This window comes from Salmo salar, chromosome 18, assembly GCF_965601325.2.
Source record: "Salmo salar chromosome 18, fSalSal1, whole genome shotgun sequence".
In the NCBI taxonomy this organism is placed as follows: domain Eukaryota; kingdom Metazoa; phylum Chordata; class Actinopteri; order Salmoniformes; family Salmonidae; genus Salmo; species Salmo salar.
This window is the reverse complement of record NC_138308.1, coordinates 14,875,783-14,894,380: the sequence shown is the minus strand read 5'-3', so window position 1 is coordinate 14,894,380 and position 18,598 is coordinate 14,875,783. Positions and strand designations below refer to the sequence as shown.

At 41.7% G+C, this 18,598-nt stretch overlaps 1 protein-coding gene across 5 annotated transcripts in view; it reads left to right on the top strand.

Moving 5' to 3' along the window:
- The window catches only part of usp54a (ubiquitin specific peptidase 54a), a 104,827-nt gene that overhangs the window by 48,227 nt on the left and 38,002 nt on the right, over positions 1-18,598 (top strand). For all 5 annotated transcript variants that reach the window (XM_045700767.2, XM_045700766.2, XM_014154022.3 and 2 more), the window contains one exon: positions 2,014-2,690. In XM_045700767.2, coding sequence (XP_045556723.1) covers positions 2,544-2,690 — 147 coding nt within the window. In that variant the 5' untranslated portion in view covers positions 2,014-2,543. The remainder of the gene's footprint in view (positions 1-2,013; positions 2,691-18,598) is intronic.

Genomic DNA, 18,598 nt, shown 5'->3' with positions numbered 1-18,598 from the left:
TTCTGTCTCCTAGAGATGAACGTACTTTGATGGGAAAAGTGCAAATCAATCCCAGAACAACAGCAAAGGACCCTGTGACGATGCTGGAGGAAACAGGTACAAAAGTATATCCACAGTAAACGAGTCCTATATCGACATAACCTGAAAGGCCGCTAAGCAAGGTAGAAGTCACTGCTCCAAAACCGCCATAAAAAAGACAGACTACAGTTTGCAACTGCATATGGGGACAAAGATCATACTTTTTGGAGCAGTGTCCTCTGGTCTGATGAAACAAAAATAGAACTGTTTGGCCATAATGACCATCGTTATGTTTGGAGGAAAAAGGGGGAGTCCTGCAAGCTGAAGAACACCATCATGTTGTGGGGGTGCTTTTCTGCAGGAGGGTCTGGTGCACTTCACATGAGGAAGAAAAATTATGTGGATATATTGAAGCAACATCTGAAGACATCAGTCAGGAAGTCAAGGTATTGGAGTGGCCATCACAAAGCCCTGACCTCAATCCTATAGAAAATTTGTGAGCAGAACTGAAAAAGAGTGTGTGAGCAAGGAGGCCAACAAATCTGACTCAGTTACACCAGCTCTGTCAGGTGGAATGGGCCAAAATTCACACTTATTGTGGTAAGCTTGTGGAAGGCTACCCGAAACGTTTGACCTAAGTTAAACAGTTTAAAAGCAATGCTACCAAATACTTATTGAGTGTATGTAAACTTCTGACCCACTGGGAATGTGATGAAAGAAATAAAAGCTGAAATAAATCATTCTCTCTACTATTATTGTAACATTTCACATTCTTAAAATAAAGTGGTGATCCTAACTGACCTAAGACAGGGAATTTGTACTAGGATTAAATGTCAGGAATTGTGAAAAACTGAATTTAAATGTATTTGGCTAAGGTGTATGTAAACTTCAGACTTCAACTGTATATATGAATCCCCTCCATCATAACATTTTATGTGCATGTTCAGAGTATGGGCATTTTCATACAGTGTACTGAAGTGTTTGTTATTGAATGGCTGCATAAGATCACCTAATGTAAAGCCACCTTAAGTTTCTTTCAATTGGCCTCCCAGGTGGCGCAGTGGTCTAAGGCCCAGCGTCGTCCACGTTAGGGAGGGTTTGGCCGGCAGGGATATCCTTGTCTTATCGCGCACTAGTGACTCCTGTGGTGGGCTGGGCGCACTGCACGCTGACCAGGTCGCAGTGCAGCTTGGTTGGGTTGTGTTTTGGAGGACGCATGGCTCTCGACCTTTGCCTCTCCCGAGTCTGTACGGGAGTTGCAGCGATGAGACAAGACTGTAACTACTACCAATTGGATACCATGAAATTGGGGAGAGAAAAAAAACGAAATAAAAAGTTTCCTTCCATATCACTAAGGGCAATGAGATATATAATATTCACATGTGTGATAGTGACAACAAGGGTTTTATAAAACCACTGTGGAATTACCACTCTCTCTACGTTGTCCTCCTCATCCTCATAATCACCTTCACACACCTGTGTCCGCCCACCGAGCAGACTTTGCACAGCTTTATTTAGCCTGTCTGTGGATTTCTGATTAGAGTGCCTCAGACCTGCACCACTCGTGGCAGAGTGACGTCACACTACCACGTCTCCGCAAGGCATTATCTGCACGGTGTGTGCTAGAAGGAAGGAGGGAATGCAGTCCCAGGCACTTGTGCAGAGACCCAGTGGAGGGTTGTCTTCGACTGAGCTATATCCTTTTCTCCCGTCTTAACGCTCCGCAAATGGGATGACTGTCAGCAAATCTATTCCCCTTCCACCGTGGTGATAGTGGAGACATCTGCATACTGCGTGTGGAAATTGAGTAAAGACAGAGGTAGGGCAGGGAGAGCACTGGAGGAGACATGGCACTTTGAGTGGGAGAGAGGGTCTTGATCGTAAATATATCTCCCTCTATTGTGACTTTAGTGTGGGAGTGTGATAAAACCAGTGAGGGGAGGTGGTATGGGGAGGAGCCCGCTCATAAACTTCTATGTTCTTGTCCCCCTGCAGATCTGCTGAAGTGTGAACTTTCACCTCTCTCCCCTTTGGCTTCTGTTGATGAGGAGCTAAGACTCTGCTGTACTTGGCTGTGCAGGAGACACCAGTGAAGGTCGACACAACTGCAGCAGCAACAACAACTACCATCAACGAGTCCCTTAGTGTCAGACGTCTGTGAGATTCCACAAACGAGTCCAAGAAAGAGGGGGGAGTCCAGGAGGGAGACTGAGAGGGAGTGAGAAAGCTAGAGGATGAGAAAATTCCACTCGCTCTATCTCTCTGAAGACTGGATTAGACAGGACACACCCTGTCCGATATTGCACTAGGAACATTAGTGTCTGGACTCCATCAGTCAAATCAAACCATTGGAAAAACTAACCACAGTTGTATTGATTTTTTTGTCTTTCTAGCCCATTTTGGACACCCACTGATTTTCACTCTCCATTTTTTTCTGCCACTGCAAAGATGGCCCTGTGTGTTTTGTCATGGGGGCGTACTGTTGAGTGTTGATCCCGGGAAATAGGTGACTCACAGCCAGGAACATGTCTTGGAAGAGGAACTACTTTGCGTCCGGAAGCGGCGGGCTGCAGGGGATCTTTACCCCACGCACCATGACGTCCATCGCCCCCAGTAAAGGACTCAGCAACGAGCCGGGCCAAAACAGCTGCTTCCTCAACAGCGCACTGCAGGTAGGGATACAAACAAACACACTACTGCTTGCACACACACACACATAACATTTTAGATCAGAATTTTAACACCCAGAATATTAACACCCACAGTGAAATTATATGTGACCCACCAAAATAATGTTAGAAATAAAACTTTTCATAGTGTTCACAAACTAACACCCCTAGAGTGGTTGTCCTTAACACCACGGGTGTTACAAATTCAGACTTAAATTAACACTTTATTAGAGCTGTTGCTGTCACACTTTTTTTGTGTTAGGTAATAACTCATGTAATATTCCAGTATATTTTTTTTTGGGGGGGGGGGCGTTGTTTTAACGTTGACGGTTGTAAAGCCTTATTTGCATATTTCCCAGCATGCCTTTCAATTGAATGTCAAAGATACCCACCCATGAATGTGTTTGTTAGTGACAGAGACATAGTTGTTGCATTCAATAACTTTTAAGTCCTGAAGCCTTCACTGAGTGAGTGACTGAACAACTGAATGTGTTTGAATTCAAAGTCAAACCTGTGTGTATTATACATTTCATAAGGCCTAGTTATCCTTAACATTGTGGTCTGAAAATAAAATGTTGCCTCATGGGCTATATCAGACCTGCAAGTTACAATAAACTGGTTTGTGAAGTGATTATTCCTTACGGTATCCTGCCAGAGGGAGGACATCCAACAATTTCAATATTTTATCACCCACAACCTGCATTCAGAATGACTGCTATGGTGAAAGACATAATAAACAAGACTACCTAAACCATCTAAACTGGAACAACCATCTCAGTAACGGGTGCAATAAGTCCAACCCCTTACATATTGGATTAGTTTAGAAAAATGTTATTCATCTTGGTATAGTATAAAATCAATTAATCAGTCAATGTGCATGCAGAAACATAGATATTAATACAAACAATTCGAAATATCTACCTGCAAGAAAGCATTCCGAAAAAAATTACAGAGGCCCCTCCCACGTCTTTTTCGCTCTGATAGAGTTAACGGAAATGAACTCAACACAGTCGAGTAACAACAACACCACACAGAGTTGATTATACTGTGATTCAAATAACACTTAACTTATTCACTGCATTTGGGGTCAATTTCAATCCCACTGATGTTAACCCCCCCCCCCCCCTGGAATCAACACTAGGACTGACCCCATTTAGCGAACTGGTTGATTGTTTGGTAGATAGGCTATTGGTCGACCAAAGATTTCTTTAGTCGAGCAGTAGCAAAGAAATTATAATATCATGATGTACAAGACTTGTCTGAGTGGACTAATCCATTGTGGGGATGGCACAGTCCATAACTCTTAAGACGTGCTACTGTGTCACGTCCTGGCCAGTATAAGGTTAATTGTTTTTGTAGTTTGGTCAGGACGTGGCAGAGGGTATTTGTTTTATGTGGTTTGGGGTGGTGTGTTTGTGTAAAGGGTGTTTGATTTAGTATTTCCGGGTTTTTGGTTGATGGTCTATGTGTTTGTATTCTATGGTTAGTCTGGTGTGTGTGTTTCTATGTTTGGTTAATTGGGGTTGGGACTCTCAGTTGAAGGCAGGTGTTGTCTATCTGCCTTTGATTGAGAGTCCCATATATTAGGGTGTGTTTGTGTGTGTGATTTGTGTGTGATTGTTCTGTGTGTAGCCTTGGGCCTTACCAGACTGTTTTTGTCGATCATAATTATGTTTGTTATTTTGGGTGTTCATTTTGATAGTTAATAAAAGTCAAGATGAGCCTGCACATACCTGCTGCGTTTTGGTCCTCCATTTCCAACGACAAGCGTGACATACTGAAATTGTATATGGCTAAGGACAATGGTGAAAATGATTTTATAACAAATGCGCTTTCTCCTGCATTCGATAGTGGTCGCTGTCTGCGGTTCTGAAACATCAGTGCGCTGTTGAATTGGCGCCTTTTCCTAGACCATGTTGCTATGTGGATAATAGCAAAGTTAACCAGCATATTGGTGTTGAGAACAATGCGGCGGTAGCAGCAGCGGAGTTAGGAGACAAGAAAACAGCCCTTGCCTTAATCATCTAAGAAAAGTGAGGAGAGAGGAAACCCCAAATTAATTAGGTCTATAATCAATAGCCTAGCTGTTAAATGTGCCTGGCTTTATTTATCATTCATATACAGTACCAGTCAAAAGTTTGGACACACCTACTCATTCAAGGGTTTTTCTTTATTTTTGCTATTTTCTACATTGTAGAATAATAGTGAAGACATCAAAACTATGATATAACACATATAGAATCATGTAGTAACCAAAAATGTGTTAAACTAATTCTTCAAAGTAGCCACCCTTTGCCTTGATGACAGCTTTACACACTCTTGGCATTCAGAATGCTGTGGTAGCCATGCTGGTTAAGTCTGCCATTAATTCTAAATACATCACATACAGTGTCACCAGCAAAGCACCCCGACACCATCACACGTCCTCCTCCATGCTTCACAGTGGGAACCACACATGCGGAGATCATCCGTTCACTTACTCTGAGTCTCACAAAGGCACAGTGGTTGTAACCTAAAATCTCAAATTTGGACTCATCAGACCGAAGGACAGATTTCCACCGGTCTAATGTCCATTGCTCGTGTTTCTTGGCCCAAGCAAGTATCTTCTTATTATTGGTGTCCTTTAGTAGTGGTTTCTTTGCAGCGATTAGACCACGAAGGCCTGATTCACGCAGTCTCCTCTGAACAGTTGATGTTGAGATGTGACTGTTACTTGAACTCTGTGAAACATTTATTTGGGCTGCAATTTTTGTGGCTGGTAACTCTAATGAACTTATCCTCTGCAGCAGCGGTAACTCTGGGTCTTCCTTTGCTGTGGCGGTCCTCATGAGAGCCAGTTTTATCATAGCAACTTTTAACAAGGCACACCTGTTAATTGAAATGCATTCCAGGGGACTACCTCATGAAGCTGGTTGAGAGAATGCCAAGAGTGTGCAAAGCTGTCATCAAGGCAAAGGGTGGCTACTTTGAAGAATCTCAAATATAAAATATATTTCAGATTGGTTACTACATGATTCCATATGTGTTATTTCATAGTTTTGATGTCTTCACTATTATTCTACAATGTAAAAAATAGTAAAAATAAAGAAAAACCCTTGAATGAGAAGGTGTGTCCAAACTTTTGACTGGTACTGTATATTTACAGAAACAAGACAGATCCTGCTTATGTTGCCTGTTTGAGTGTTTGTTTAATAGCCTTCTGACTCTGTGAGCGCAAAGCCTCATGTCAGATAAACAATATCACAAATTTGGCGATTTTATTATTTGCTATGCTGTAATAAAGGCTTTGCACTTGTTTTTGTTGGAACAGCCATCTGGTATTACTTATAACTTCTTTAGTGTTGTTTATACTGTTCCAAATTGTCTGAAAAATAATATTAATTATACAAGTAATAACCCTCCTTTTTCTTGATCTCCTTCTTATTGTTATTATTACTACTACTATTATTATGATAACCATTATACAAATAAGTAATGTCATTATCATTACTAGGCTTAGTATAGCAGCCTTGTATAACCACCATCGAGCTGTAAGACTAAGAGGCATTCTTTTTAGTCTTAATACCGTAACTTACTTAGGCCCATATTTCAATACATATGTAGCCTAATGTATCAATCAATCATTCATTTGTTCATGTCATCACAAAGCATACGAGTCATTCATTATTTCAAATGCAGTCAAGCATTTTAGCTTTAAAATAAAATAACAAAGCGACCCTTCAATAATTAGCGTAAACAATAAATAAACTGTTCAATTTCGGCAATTGCATTCACGAATGCATGCGACTGTTTTTAGTCTTTGCTGTAATAAAGGTTAAAAAAAACATCACAACAGACTCTCTGGTATGCTTATACTTTATTTTGTGTTGTTTACATTGTTCCAAACGGTCAGAAAAATATTATAATTTAACAGCACCTGTTTGGTACACATAATATGCATGCAGCGCTTGCTCCATAACTTATTTTACCTTTATCTCCAGTATTTTCCACAACTCCTCAAATGTATTCCACACATCTCACTTCCCCTTTACCTCCTGAGCAACCAGTAAACATTCCCCCATTTCTAGTTTATTTGTCATGTCCTCTGCATCCATTTTGCTGTCACGTGTTACGGTGTGGAGTTTATTATATCCAGTTTATTGATGTGATTCTGATATGCTATAGGTCAGGCCCTATTGGTCACATGCATGAGATGCATACATGTGTCACGTAAAGAAAGCAAGGGTTAAGGGAATAGGGAATGTTTTTCCTAAGCAGAACTTTTCAGTCAGAAATGGCTGTAATTATGTTGCAGCTTCAGCGTTATTAACACTGTTGATGTTCTGTGGTGGTTGCAGCGGGGAGGAGAGCGAGACAATGGGTGCTAGCCACACAGTCACTAGCATTTTTTCTTTTTACACAATCTGAGCCCGGCCCTGTACAATCAAATCAATTGCAGTCGGACTCCCTCTAGTAATTTTTGTGTCTTAATTATTTCAACCAACAGTGCGATTAAAGCGTCAGACAAGTTCAGTGCGTATAGTTGATTTGATTGTTTTAATCATAGGATATGTCTATATATGGAAAAATACACGTTTAAAATGTTTTACCAATCGATTGGTCGAAAGAACAGCCGACTCTCGACAGCCTTAATCAACACTCAGATATAACACTCACAACACTTTTTACCTTAACACCAAGATTTGAACACTTGCAAATTTGCTGTGTATGCTACTGTAGGCTGTCTGATAGGCCTATCGGGGGCTATACCATGGCAAAGTTGAATTACAATCATAAACTGAGATTTTATTGAAATGATGGGTCAATCACGCAAATAGCCTTAACTATTTGCATTATTCATTTATAACGGTTTGTATAACATCAGGCACAGAATAACATATACCGGGGTTTTTCGAAATACATACGGTATGATTTTCAATACCCTCGCGGGTTCTGCTGGGGGGTGTGCTACGCCACTGCTTATAACTATAAGTTAAGTTTAACTATAAGAAATCTAAGATGTGTCAAATAAATTATTTCAAGCTCAGGGTTCCAGCTATGCATTTGGTTAGCTAACTTGCTAGCTAAGTGGCTAGATGTCAAGATCAAGCTTCTAGGTTACAGCAGAGACATTCAATCCCCTCCTGGATCTCGATCCCTGCTGCCTAAATTGTTTTGTGCATTACATTTTTTTATTATAGAGCCCTTTGTGTGCACTTCCGGTAATACCGTATATCCTGGTATGGTACAGAAATGGTATGACGTTATGAAAATCTGAATACCACCTAACTCTAGCACAGAATAAGGCACAATTGCCAGAAAATAAGTTTGTGAAAGTGTTTCTTGCGCAGAGATTTTGAGATCCTCTGTCCAACTTTCATCATTAAAACTCTCCTGTCGGATTTATCTATGATTATGCACATGCGCAAAGGGATTTATGTACAATCCTAGCAGTCAAACGAGTTAAATCGACATCCTTTAATGGAAAAAGATTTTAATAAGAGTTAAATAAGGCCAATTTATCATTGCTGTTGCGACATATGCACATTTCTTTATTATGTCACATTAGCTCACAATAATTATTATTTTGAAAACAGAATTTTGCTTCTTACATCGATACAAGTTACGTCGACATTCCTTCTTAATTTGCTCGATAACGTTATGGAAAAAGAGTTAAGACTTCTGTGAGATTTCAGGGGAGGAGCAGTGATTACAGACAGTAATAGGCAAGTCCTGTGTGGCACCCTTAGGTAAATATAGTGAAACACAACTCTCTGAAATACATGTTAGTATCCTCACTTGACATGACAGAGAGAGAACGATACATTTAATGTAGCATGATACACACACCCAGTATGTTCTCAGAACTTCATGCTCCAAGTGTAGCTTTAAATATGTGTGGTGATGTTCTTCACTCAAGAGTCTGCTTCCCATACTTCTGGCTTCTCATACCCACATTTTCAGATTAGTCCAATTTCTAAGCTGTCAGTGATATGAAACTTTATGCTAGATCTCATTATAATCAGCCTTTATTCCTGACTAATCCCTCTACTGATGCAATACTGTAATTACAGATTCTCATGCAGTCCCATACAATGTCAATCCGTTGATAAATACAAAACAACAATAACAGCAATTCATTTGTTCTACTGTAAAACTGTCCGTTATTTAGTCGTCTTAAAATTCAACCACTGCAAGTCACCAAGTCATCCTTGAAGGACTCATGCTAAGTAAATGATTAGTGAAGTAGGCTTGAGTCTTATGAAATGCCTGGATAACCAGTCTCTTATTAGTGTACTCATAGACACTTTGCTTGACGTAGTGGGTGGGAGACTCTTGTCCACTCTCTCATCCAGAAGGACTCAGCCTGAACACGTGGCTTAAGAAAGTGGTTCTACCATTGCCTTCTATAGGACTGCTGCCCAGGCACTGCCAGCTTGACTGGGAGGACCCACTCACACCGTACTTCGGGGGGAAATAGGAAAGGCGTTTCCAAAGTTTAATATGGTGCCTGCCAGGCAGTCAGTCGCCTGTGACTTAAGCCAAGCTTCTAGTCCCCATAAACAATTGTCAGACAGATGCTGCCATGCACCATAATTACCCAGCCAAACAACCTGTCATTAGTTGTCTCTCTATTTTTGGATTACCATATAATCAGCCATATAGAAATACAGGGGCTTAACTGACTGATAATACCGCCAAAGCTACAAATTAGTGTCAGTTATGAGTAAGGAGACAGAGGGGGGGAGCTGATAATGTATTGTCTGCTGCTGGGAGCCATAACAATATGCTGGAACAGCGTCTCGGCAGCCCGGGGGCGAAAACAGTCATTTTCTGTCTGAAATGAAATGCTGTGCGTTAACTAGGCTTCATTAAGTTCTCTGATATTGTCTCTTATTTTGCCTACACACGGTTTAACAGGCATAACTTTGTTGAAAAGGTCATCATTTGGGAACATTTGAATATGGGCATATAAAAAGGATTTAAGCAAATAATTTCTATGCTGAGTTGGAAGTACACTCTTAGAAAAAAGGATATTTGGACGTCCCCATAGGAGAACCCTTTTTGGTTTTAGGTAGAACTCTTTTGGGTTCCATGTAGAACCCTCTGTGGAAAGTGTTCTACAGTACGTGGAACCCAAAAGGGTTCTACCTGGAACCAAAGGGTTCTTCAAAGGATTCTCCTATGGGGACAGCTGAATAACCATTTTAGGTTCTAGATTGTGCTTTTTTTTCAAAGAGTGTACTGTATGTCAGTCGGTTTGCAATCCACTGTGCATTTAAATGTGTAATCTGGACATATACATATTGCTATATGTTATTAGAATGGTTTCATTTCAGTCTATTTCTGAGTTTAAGTTTGGTTAAGCCTATTGTACAGTATTGTTTTGTAATGTTAATTTGTAATGTTAATTTGTAATGTTAATTTGCTCAAAACACTTCGATTGATGTCCAGTACCCACCATGTTAACAGAAACCACTTCTGGTAGCTGCAGTACTCTGGGCTTAATTGAAAAGCCCAAAATCACTGTCCCTGGGCGAAAGGGTTTATTGAAACCTGAGGTACATACCTGCCATTCTGTCTTTGCTTAGAGGAGAGGATCTGAGGTACCTACCTTTGAGAGATGACTTAAGCACTTACTTACAAGTTCCTCCCTATGTGGATGAGCATCAGTCTGCGATGGATCAGAATCTTACATGTACTTTCATTGGCGGTGTGAATGCCTGCCTGACGCCTGAACAGATATCTTTAGCTTTACCCCTCTCTAACATCATTGCTACAGTTTTTATCTAATCATGTTCTTTTGAGTTTCTGAAGCATGCTATGCAGGGACGCACGGAAGGCCATTGTGTTTGAGTTCACATTCTTCATCAAATGTTTGAAAGTAAAACCTTCATACCGAGGCACATAATAAGAACCAGTTGAGTTACAGGAAATGGGAGAGGGGTTAAACATGAGACGAGGAGAAATGTAGCGTCTAGACACCCCCTGTGTTTGTAAACACCTATCTGCATGTAACTCTCACCCATGCGTCATGGGTCATGGCTCAGTTTAAGATGAAGGACCTTCTGGCCTTAACTAATTAGCTTCCTATCATGTGAAATGAATCCAAAGGAATTGTCAAGACTGATATGTAACATTTAAACAGGACACAATGAAAACATGTATAAAGTATCTTTAGATTGATTGCAACATTCTAGTGTCTCGTTTCCTAACACCCGGCATTGAGCATCTAGGCCTATTTAATTAACAGCCTATTATGTACAGTAGGGATGGCAGTTTGCAATGATTTATTCAAACATTTGAATATGTTAATGTAGTCTTTCAGAAGAACAATCTTTCTGCTGAAGGATTTGCCACTCAGTTTTCTATGTGTTCATCAATTCCCTTGCTCTCATCCAGACTGATCACATATGGGGCTGACTACCACAGCAAATCGTCTGTGTTGTGACTGTCTTAGCATATCTGGTTTTAAAAGATGAAGCAATTGAGTAGCTCCTATTATAGCCGTGTTGGAAAAAAAAAGGGGCATGGGAGCATGTAAGTCACACTGCGTTGAAATGTTCATTGAATGTCCTATAAATCCCAGGGGGAAATCATGTCACTCTTTCATAAGATGTCCGATTTAGCGCTGAAGGACCCAGTTCCATTCGAAATAGGACATTCTTTTTGCCAAAGGACAGCTCCACAATACTCTCTGATATTCCATATGGGAAAAGAAGCGGCCCATGGCATCCCTCTGTCAAGTAAATGTTTTCCAGAATGAAAACTTCATCAGATGGAAATCTGTCCAATCTAGTGGTCCTGTGTGTTGGGTATTTGGGCATCTGTCTTTCATGTGTTCTAGGGCTTGAGATGGAAGGAAGGAAAAAACAACTATGACATAACCCATTTCCTGTCACGACTCACGACTGGAGCAAGCAAACAAAGCAAAGCATGCCTACTTCCTGATGGCAGCTTAGTACTTCCTGTGTCCTAATCATCCCTGGCGACTTGAGTTAACAGCTTGAGTTGAGCATTTGTCTGCTGTTCAGAATAGCCGTGTGGTGTTTGTTTTGATTATAGTAATTACTTGCACAATTTGTCTCTGTCTGATTTGGTCATGTTTCTAGCTTAACATTTTTCCTACTGTTGCTTTGAGCTCCACACCTTCTTTTTAACGATAGATACTGTCCATAGTTCTGATTAAGTGCAGTGTTGGGAAAACATGAGAAATATATCACCTGACATACCATCTCAGGAAACAGATGTCCTGTGGTTCAACAGAGCCCTTCTTCCTCTCTCCCTCCTCCCTCTTTCCTTCCATCAGTTCCTCTCTCCTTCCTGCCTTCTCTTTTTCACATGCACTTCATGATAATGCAGAAACAAATAGTCAACGACGGCTCTTTTTTTTCTGCTGGGCTATCACTTTCCTCCAGAGCTGTCCAGTCGGGATGACTTTGTCATGCTCTCCTGCCTCTCTCATTTCCATATCATGTACAGAAAGGGGCCCGGGACATGCCTCGAGGCCAATAGGAGAGCAGCATCTGTGCCGTGTGCCTTCCTAACAACCCTCTCCTCCACGCTCCACAGTCCAACAAGGACACGCAAACCTGGGAACAAATATGTTGAGCTTCACTTGCCTGACTTGAGCGGCGTGGCGGGCAAGTGTTGTATAATTGTGACCAAAGTGATCAAGAGGATGTATGCTTGGAATACCTCGGGGCCTCACAGGGCCAGTAGAAATGGCACGTTTGTGAATTGTAGTAGTTGGGTCTGTGCTCAGATGAGGAGTAGAGTTGTGGTGTTGTTCTGACATCTGATTAGGATGAGGGAAAGGGCTGGAACATCGCAGTAACAAGCATCTATGTCCCATGTTAGCATACAGACAGACACCTGTCTTCCTTTGGCCCTCTTATCAGTGGCGGTCGGTGCCATTTAAGATGAGGAGGACAATGATTTTTATATGAGCATGTCCTTATTTCTATTACAGCGTATCGGATGACTGTCATTCATATTCCAATCACCCAGCTCAATGTAATATCGATAGGTTTAGGCTACTACATAATACTAACATTTTCCCTATACCCATCATGAGGTTGCTACAACCTAGCCTATGAATTAAAGTTTACAACATAGGTGCACGGGTCGAGATCATTTTTTTTTTTATTATCAAGGTGACAGACAGTGACACATTCAATGCTGCCTTGCACACTTTTGCCCTGCATCTAGATGATTTAGGGTGTAATCATTAGTCCAACAGTTGCAAACAAATTCAGGTATGTTTATCTCCATTTTGTTCCGTTTGTTTCCGTTTAAGAAATGTTTTTTAATAGAATCGGCTGAATGAATACACAGCTGATCACACGCAAACACAGTTCACTTTCATAGCAACCACATACAAACAGCATGATCACTTTGCTCGTAGTAATTGTGCACAACACATCAGCTGTCTGTGACCAGGCGAAATAACCTTTCCAAGCCAAACCTTCATATCATAACCGCTAACTGCTACACACAGCCTACATCGTCACCATAATAGCTAATGTCATAGTCAACATAGCTAATAGAACTTACGCATTAGTAAACCCACTACAATCATGCAGTACAGTGTACAGTCAGCAAGCAGTTTAGCATTTACACCAGCAGGCCCCGGTGGCAATAAATTCATAAAACCAAAAGCTTACCTTGACATGAAAGAATTCCAATGTTGGATAGCCATAGCCAGCTAGCTAACATAGCATCACTCTCTATTTGAGCCAGGTATTTAAGTAGAATTAACTAGCTAGCTGCATTCACTAGCTAAGCAAGGGAAAGTGAAGCTAGCTCTCTCTCTCTCTCTCTCTCTCTCTCTCTCACTTCTCCTTCATTTTTTAAGAAATGTATTTGTTCAAAACTGTTCAACTATTGTCTTTCTCTCTCTTTGAGTCAAATACTCACCACATTCTGTGTACTGCAGTACTAACTAGCTGTAGCAAATGCTTTCAGTACTAGATTAATTTTCGGATCCTTTGATTGGGTGGACAAAATGTCAGTTCATGCTGCAAGAGCTCTGATAGCTTGGAGAACGTCCTCTGGAAGTTGTCATTACTGTGTAATTCTGTAGGAGGGGGTTGAAAACCATGAGCCTCCTAGGTTTTGTATTGAAGTTAATGTACCGAGAGGAGGGTGCAAACTAGCTGTCCTCTGGCTACACAATGGTGCTACCCTACAGAGTGCTGTTGAGGCTACTGTAGACATTCATTGCAAAACAGTGTGTTTTAATCAATTATTTGGTGATATTAATATTTTTAGTATAGTTTTATCAAAAAATTCATGTTTCACAATTTTAATTTGTATGAAATTCACTGAGGTGAATGGTCCTACCCTTCCTCCTCTGAGGAGCCTCCACTGCCTCCTACCAATCCCATATGGGGAGGTACCTTCATTTTCTGCTCTCTGCTTTGTGTAGTACAGTTGTGGACTGGACAGTGTTTCCATCCTGGACATCTGTCTCTAAGACAAACAGACCACCACAAAGAGAGAAGGGCTCACAAACCTGGGAAGAATAGTCTGTGTGCGTCGGAAGAATGCCATGGTCTGGGTCTGCACACCGCAGTGGGAGAACAAGCAACATATTGGACCTGGTAGGGGGCATAGGACAGGAAGAGAAACACAAACCAGGAATTGTGCTGATTGCGCATTATGCACATATGATCCCATTCTCTCTTCATGCAATGTAGACTCAAAAGCTATATGTTCTGTTATTCTTAACTTAGCCCTTATAAAAGAACTGCAGTAACACATACTACTTCCACACAGACACTGATACCATACCGGCCACTGCTCATGAAGGCAGGGAGTTATTCATCATGGCCTAAAAAGGTTTTGCAGTCACGCCTCCACCTTCGGAATAAAATCTGTCATGCCACATGTTATTTCCTAAGTCTTGTCTGAGGAGTAGCCTCGGAATGAGGCGGTTCCCTTGGTATTGTGATGCTCAACCTTCTCTGATCGGGTGAGTAAACCAGTCAGTGTTGTTGGGTCTTTGGGGTGTGACTGGTTGCATAGTGCCGTACATGCTGCACCGAGGCAGGCTGGATGGAGGGCCAGCTACAGTAGCCTTTTCCATGTGGAGGAGAGGTTAGAGATGTTGATTTAGACTGCCCCTGAAAGTGAAGACGAAACACTCTGTTTAATAATGTAGGGATGTGGGTTTGCTGTGTGTTTGGGCGGTGCGTGGATGCGTGTGTGTCTCTCTCCATATGTTTGTATTGCTGGGGTTAGAAGTTGTCTGTTTTCCCCCTCCACTGCCACCTCCCTTTCTCTGCTTAAGTGTAATCTGCTAATCCTGCTTTAAGTGCTGTCGTCATGGCAGCATTAAAGCTGGAATTTTGCTCTTTTTGTTATATCATCGATTTGCATCTCTTCCAGTCAGATTTCCCCACTTTTTATGCTCCTCGTTCCTGGATCAGTTCCCTGAAACACTTTTATCCCAAGTGATGGCTGACAGATTGAAGGCATTATCAGGGACAGGGTCACACAGAGCGGCAACACAGCAGGGGTCTCATAAATAAACTGAATGTACATTCCAACGATTCTGGAATGGATGAGAGGAAATTCCCAATGTCTCCGATTACATACTTCAGAAAAAGAACTGAAGGCCTGTGGTATCACACACTCAGTACAATTTCTAGTTTTCCTGTTGCTGATGTTCAGATTGTTTGGTGCATAGATGGAATGTTCTGGCATACTTTTTGTCAGACTGACGGGCACGCGATGTTACATATGGTTTCACCTGGCATTTGACTCCAACTCACAGCTCTTTGAGTCTAGGTGAAACTGAAACGCACATATTTGGCCTCATCCAGGTGTTGAGGCATTCCTTCGCGTTTCTGTGAAGCTACTGCAGTGCAGATGGTCTGGTGTATTGTCCGGTTATGAAACCTGGAGGAGAGGTCCAGTCAGGACTTGTTAAGATCTGGGAGATGTTAATGTGTGCGTGTGGCTGACAGCCTCCTTATGGCTGTCTTATAGGGCATTACCAGCAACCTCTCATCTTAAGATACTTCTCAGGATAGAACTCATCTCTCATCACTCTCTTTGGGATGTTTTGATCTCAATGTGAGCGTTTCCAACCCCCCAGCCTCTGGCCCAAATCTTGCTGATAGCCTACTCAAGGGAAGGCTGTACTAACAAAACAATGTTTTGCTGTCCATAGTGACAAAGCTCTGGAAGGTTTCCATTTTGAGAATTTTGCCTAGTTATCATTCTGAATTTATAGGCCTATACAAAAAAACATTGGGCCACTTAAATTATTGTATTTGACACCTTGCCTTTTTACATCTAGAAATGATTGCATGTCAAATCTAATTTTATTTTATCACGTACCGAATACAACAGGTGAAATGATTACTTAAAAGCCCTAACCAACAATGCAGTTTTAAGTAAATATTTACTAAATAAATTAAGTAAAAAAAGTAGCACAATAAAATAACAATAACGAGAGTCACTTTACCCCTACCTATATTTACATATTACCTCAATTACCTTGACTAACCTGTACCCCGCGCATTGACTCGGTACCGGTACCCCCTGGATATAGCCTCGTAGAATCATAGAGAGGCCTGTCAGTCTCTGTTAACCTAACACCCCTAACCTTCCTTTTTCTATCTCTCTGTTCCCCCTGTCTCAGACACTACCACCTTCACATTTTTCACACCAATCATGATCCACCCAAAATGATCACCCAATACTGTACAGTACAGCTGTGCCATCTTAATTTGATCCCTCTGTTGTCACAGAGAATTTAAAAAAGGCTTCTTAAATCAGTCATTTCCACTTTAAAAAGTCAGACTTGATTTATCCTAACTAAAGATGGATCAACCCTTACAAAAATGTCCATTAATTATAATCCACATAATAATTTGCATTTCTTGTTGCTGCAGACTTATTTTCCTGCTGTGAGAAACTGGTCAAATTATAATAGTACATCTGTACGTCAATAGCACTTATGCATAGATAATAAACAGAGAGTAGCAGCAGTGTAAAAAAATGAATAATAATAATAATTTATATGCTTGATGTTGGTAAATGTTAATCAAGTAACATCTATTAGTTTTATAGTTCAACCTCACAGTTGTTGTACTTCTTGTATCTCAGTCAGCAGTGTCACAACATAGTCCTTAAACCGCCTCAGTGCTTTTTTCTACTGCTTCAGGCAACCAACTTCTACCAGCTGTAATAAGCTAAAGTCCTTTCAAATTTAGTGACCATGATAGTGTTTTATCACGCACATGGACAGATTGTATATTCACGCCTGAGGAAGCATGCAGCGTTAAGAAGTGGTATTGGTTCACACTGTCCTGGAGTAGTCCTGGAGGAGTCGCTTGCTTTGCAGAAACTGTTAGAGGAGGTCACCGGAGATCAGCTATATTGACCTTTGGAGGCCTGTCATGCTCAATGCTGTTGATTGCTATTAACCCGCTCCACTGGGTACTAGTGCTGTAACGCCTGGCTCTGCTGGAGGCCAACAGATGCTCCAGGCTTGCTGCTCACTGAGGTATTACTCATGCCTGACCACACTCACTATTTATCCCCTAATGTTGTTTGAGTTTAAATGAATTAAAGCAATGTTTTAGTTTGAATACTTATGGGAAAGTTTGGATAGCTGTTTACACCGCTGCATAAATGTATTGGCGAACAGTATAGGGTGACAATTGGTTGCATCATGATTGGTGTTTCAATTGATTGAAGCCATGTTTGACGTACAGATGTACTATTATAATTTGACCAGTTTCTCACAGCAGGAAAATTATTCTGCAGCAACAAGAAATGCAAATTATTATGAGGATTATAATTAATGGACATTTTTGTAGGGGTTGATCCATTTTTAGTTAGGATAAATCAAGTCTGACTTTTTAAAGTGGAAATGACTGATTTAAGAAGCCTTTTTTTATTCTCTGTGACAACAGAGGGATCAAATTAAGATGGCACAGCTGTACTGTACAGTATTGGGTGATCATTTTGGGTGGATCATGATTGGTGTGAAAAATGTGAAGGTGGTAGTGTCTGAGACAGGGGGAACAGAGAGATAGAAAAAGGAAGGTTAGGGGTGTTAGGTTAACAGAGACTGACAGGCCTCTCTATGATTCTGCTCAGTGACGTGTGGCAGCCTGGCAGCAGGACCATGACATGGGCACTGTGGGGTCAGGGTAGACACTAGACAGGTGGGGGTGGGCCCTGTCCCTTTGGGGGTGCCCAGGCAGGGTGCCAGATGGGAGATGGTATGCCATGGAGCCTACCGACAGGAAACTGCCAGGGCCACGTTTGTTCCGCTGACAACCTGCATCTCAGCTCGACCTGGGCAAGCGTACATTCCTCAAAGTGATAGGCTTCAGAGGGGGCCTGTTACTCTCTCACACACATATACCCAAGACACACACACATTCTCTCCTTCTCTCTCACCTCTCGCTCTCTCTCTCTATTCCACCTTCTGTCCCCTTCTCCTGCGGTCTAGCGCGTACAATCTTTCTCGTTCTCCCTCTGTCTGTCTCGCCCCCCCCAGTCTTTATTCCTTCTTCCCGTAACTCCCGGTGAGGCGTGCAGGATTCCTCCCATGCTGAGGGGATTAAGAGCCTGGGAGGGCGTCAGGGATCTGATTGGCGAGGACCTGCTCTTGTTCCTATTGGATGGGCTTGGGACAGTGCAGCAGTGGTGGGCTCTCAGAGCCAACGAGGGATTGGACAGGACAACAGTGGGCACTACTGTGGTTGTGTAACTAACCTCAGATCCAGGGAGGGACATCCTTTAGCATCAGGTACGAGTTAGCGAGGGAATTCCACTGGTTTTTAGAGTTAGATTTCCACAGATTGACAGTCTCTAAGGGTTTTGAATCTGTGAAAAGCTTTGACCTTTGGAGCGAAGCACCGGCACTTAGAGAGGGTGGGAAAGTCAAACGCAGGCGACGCAGC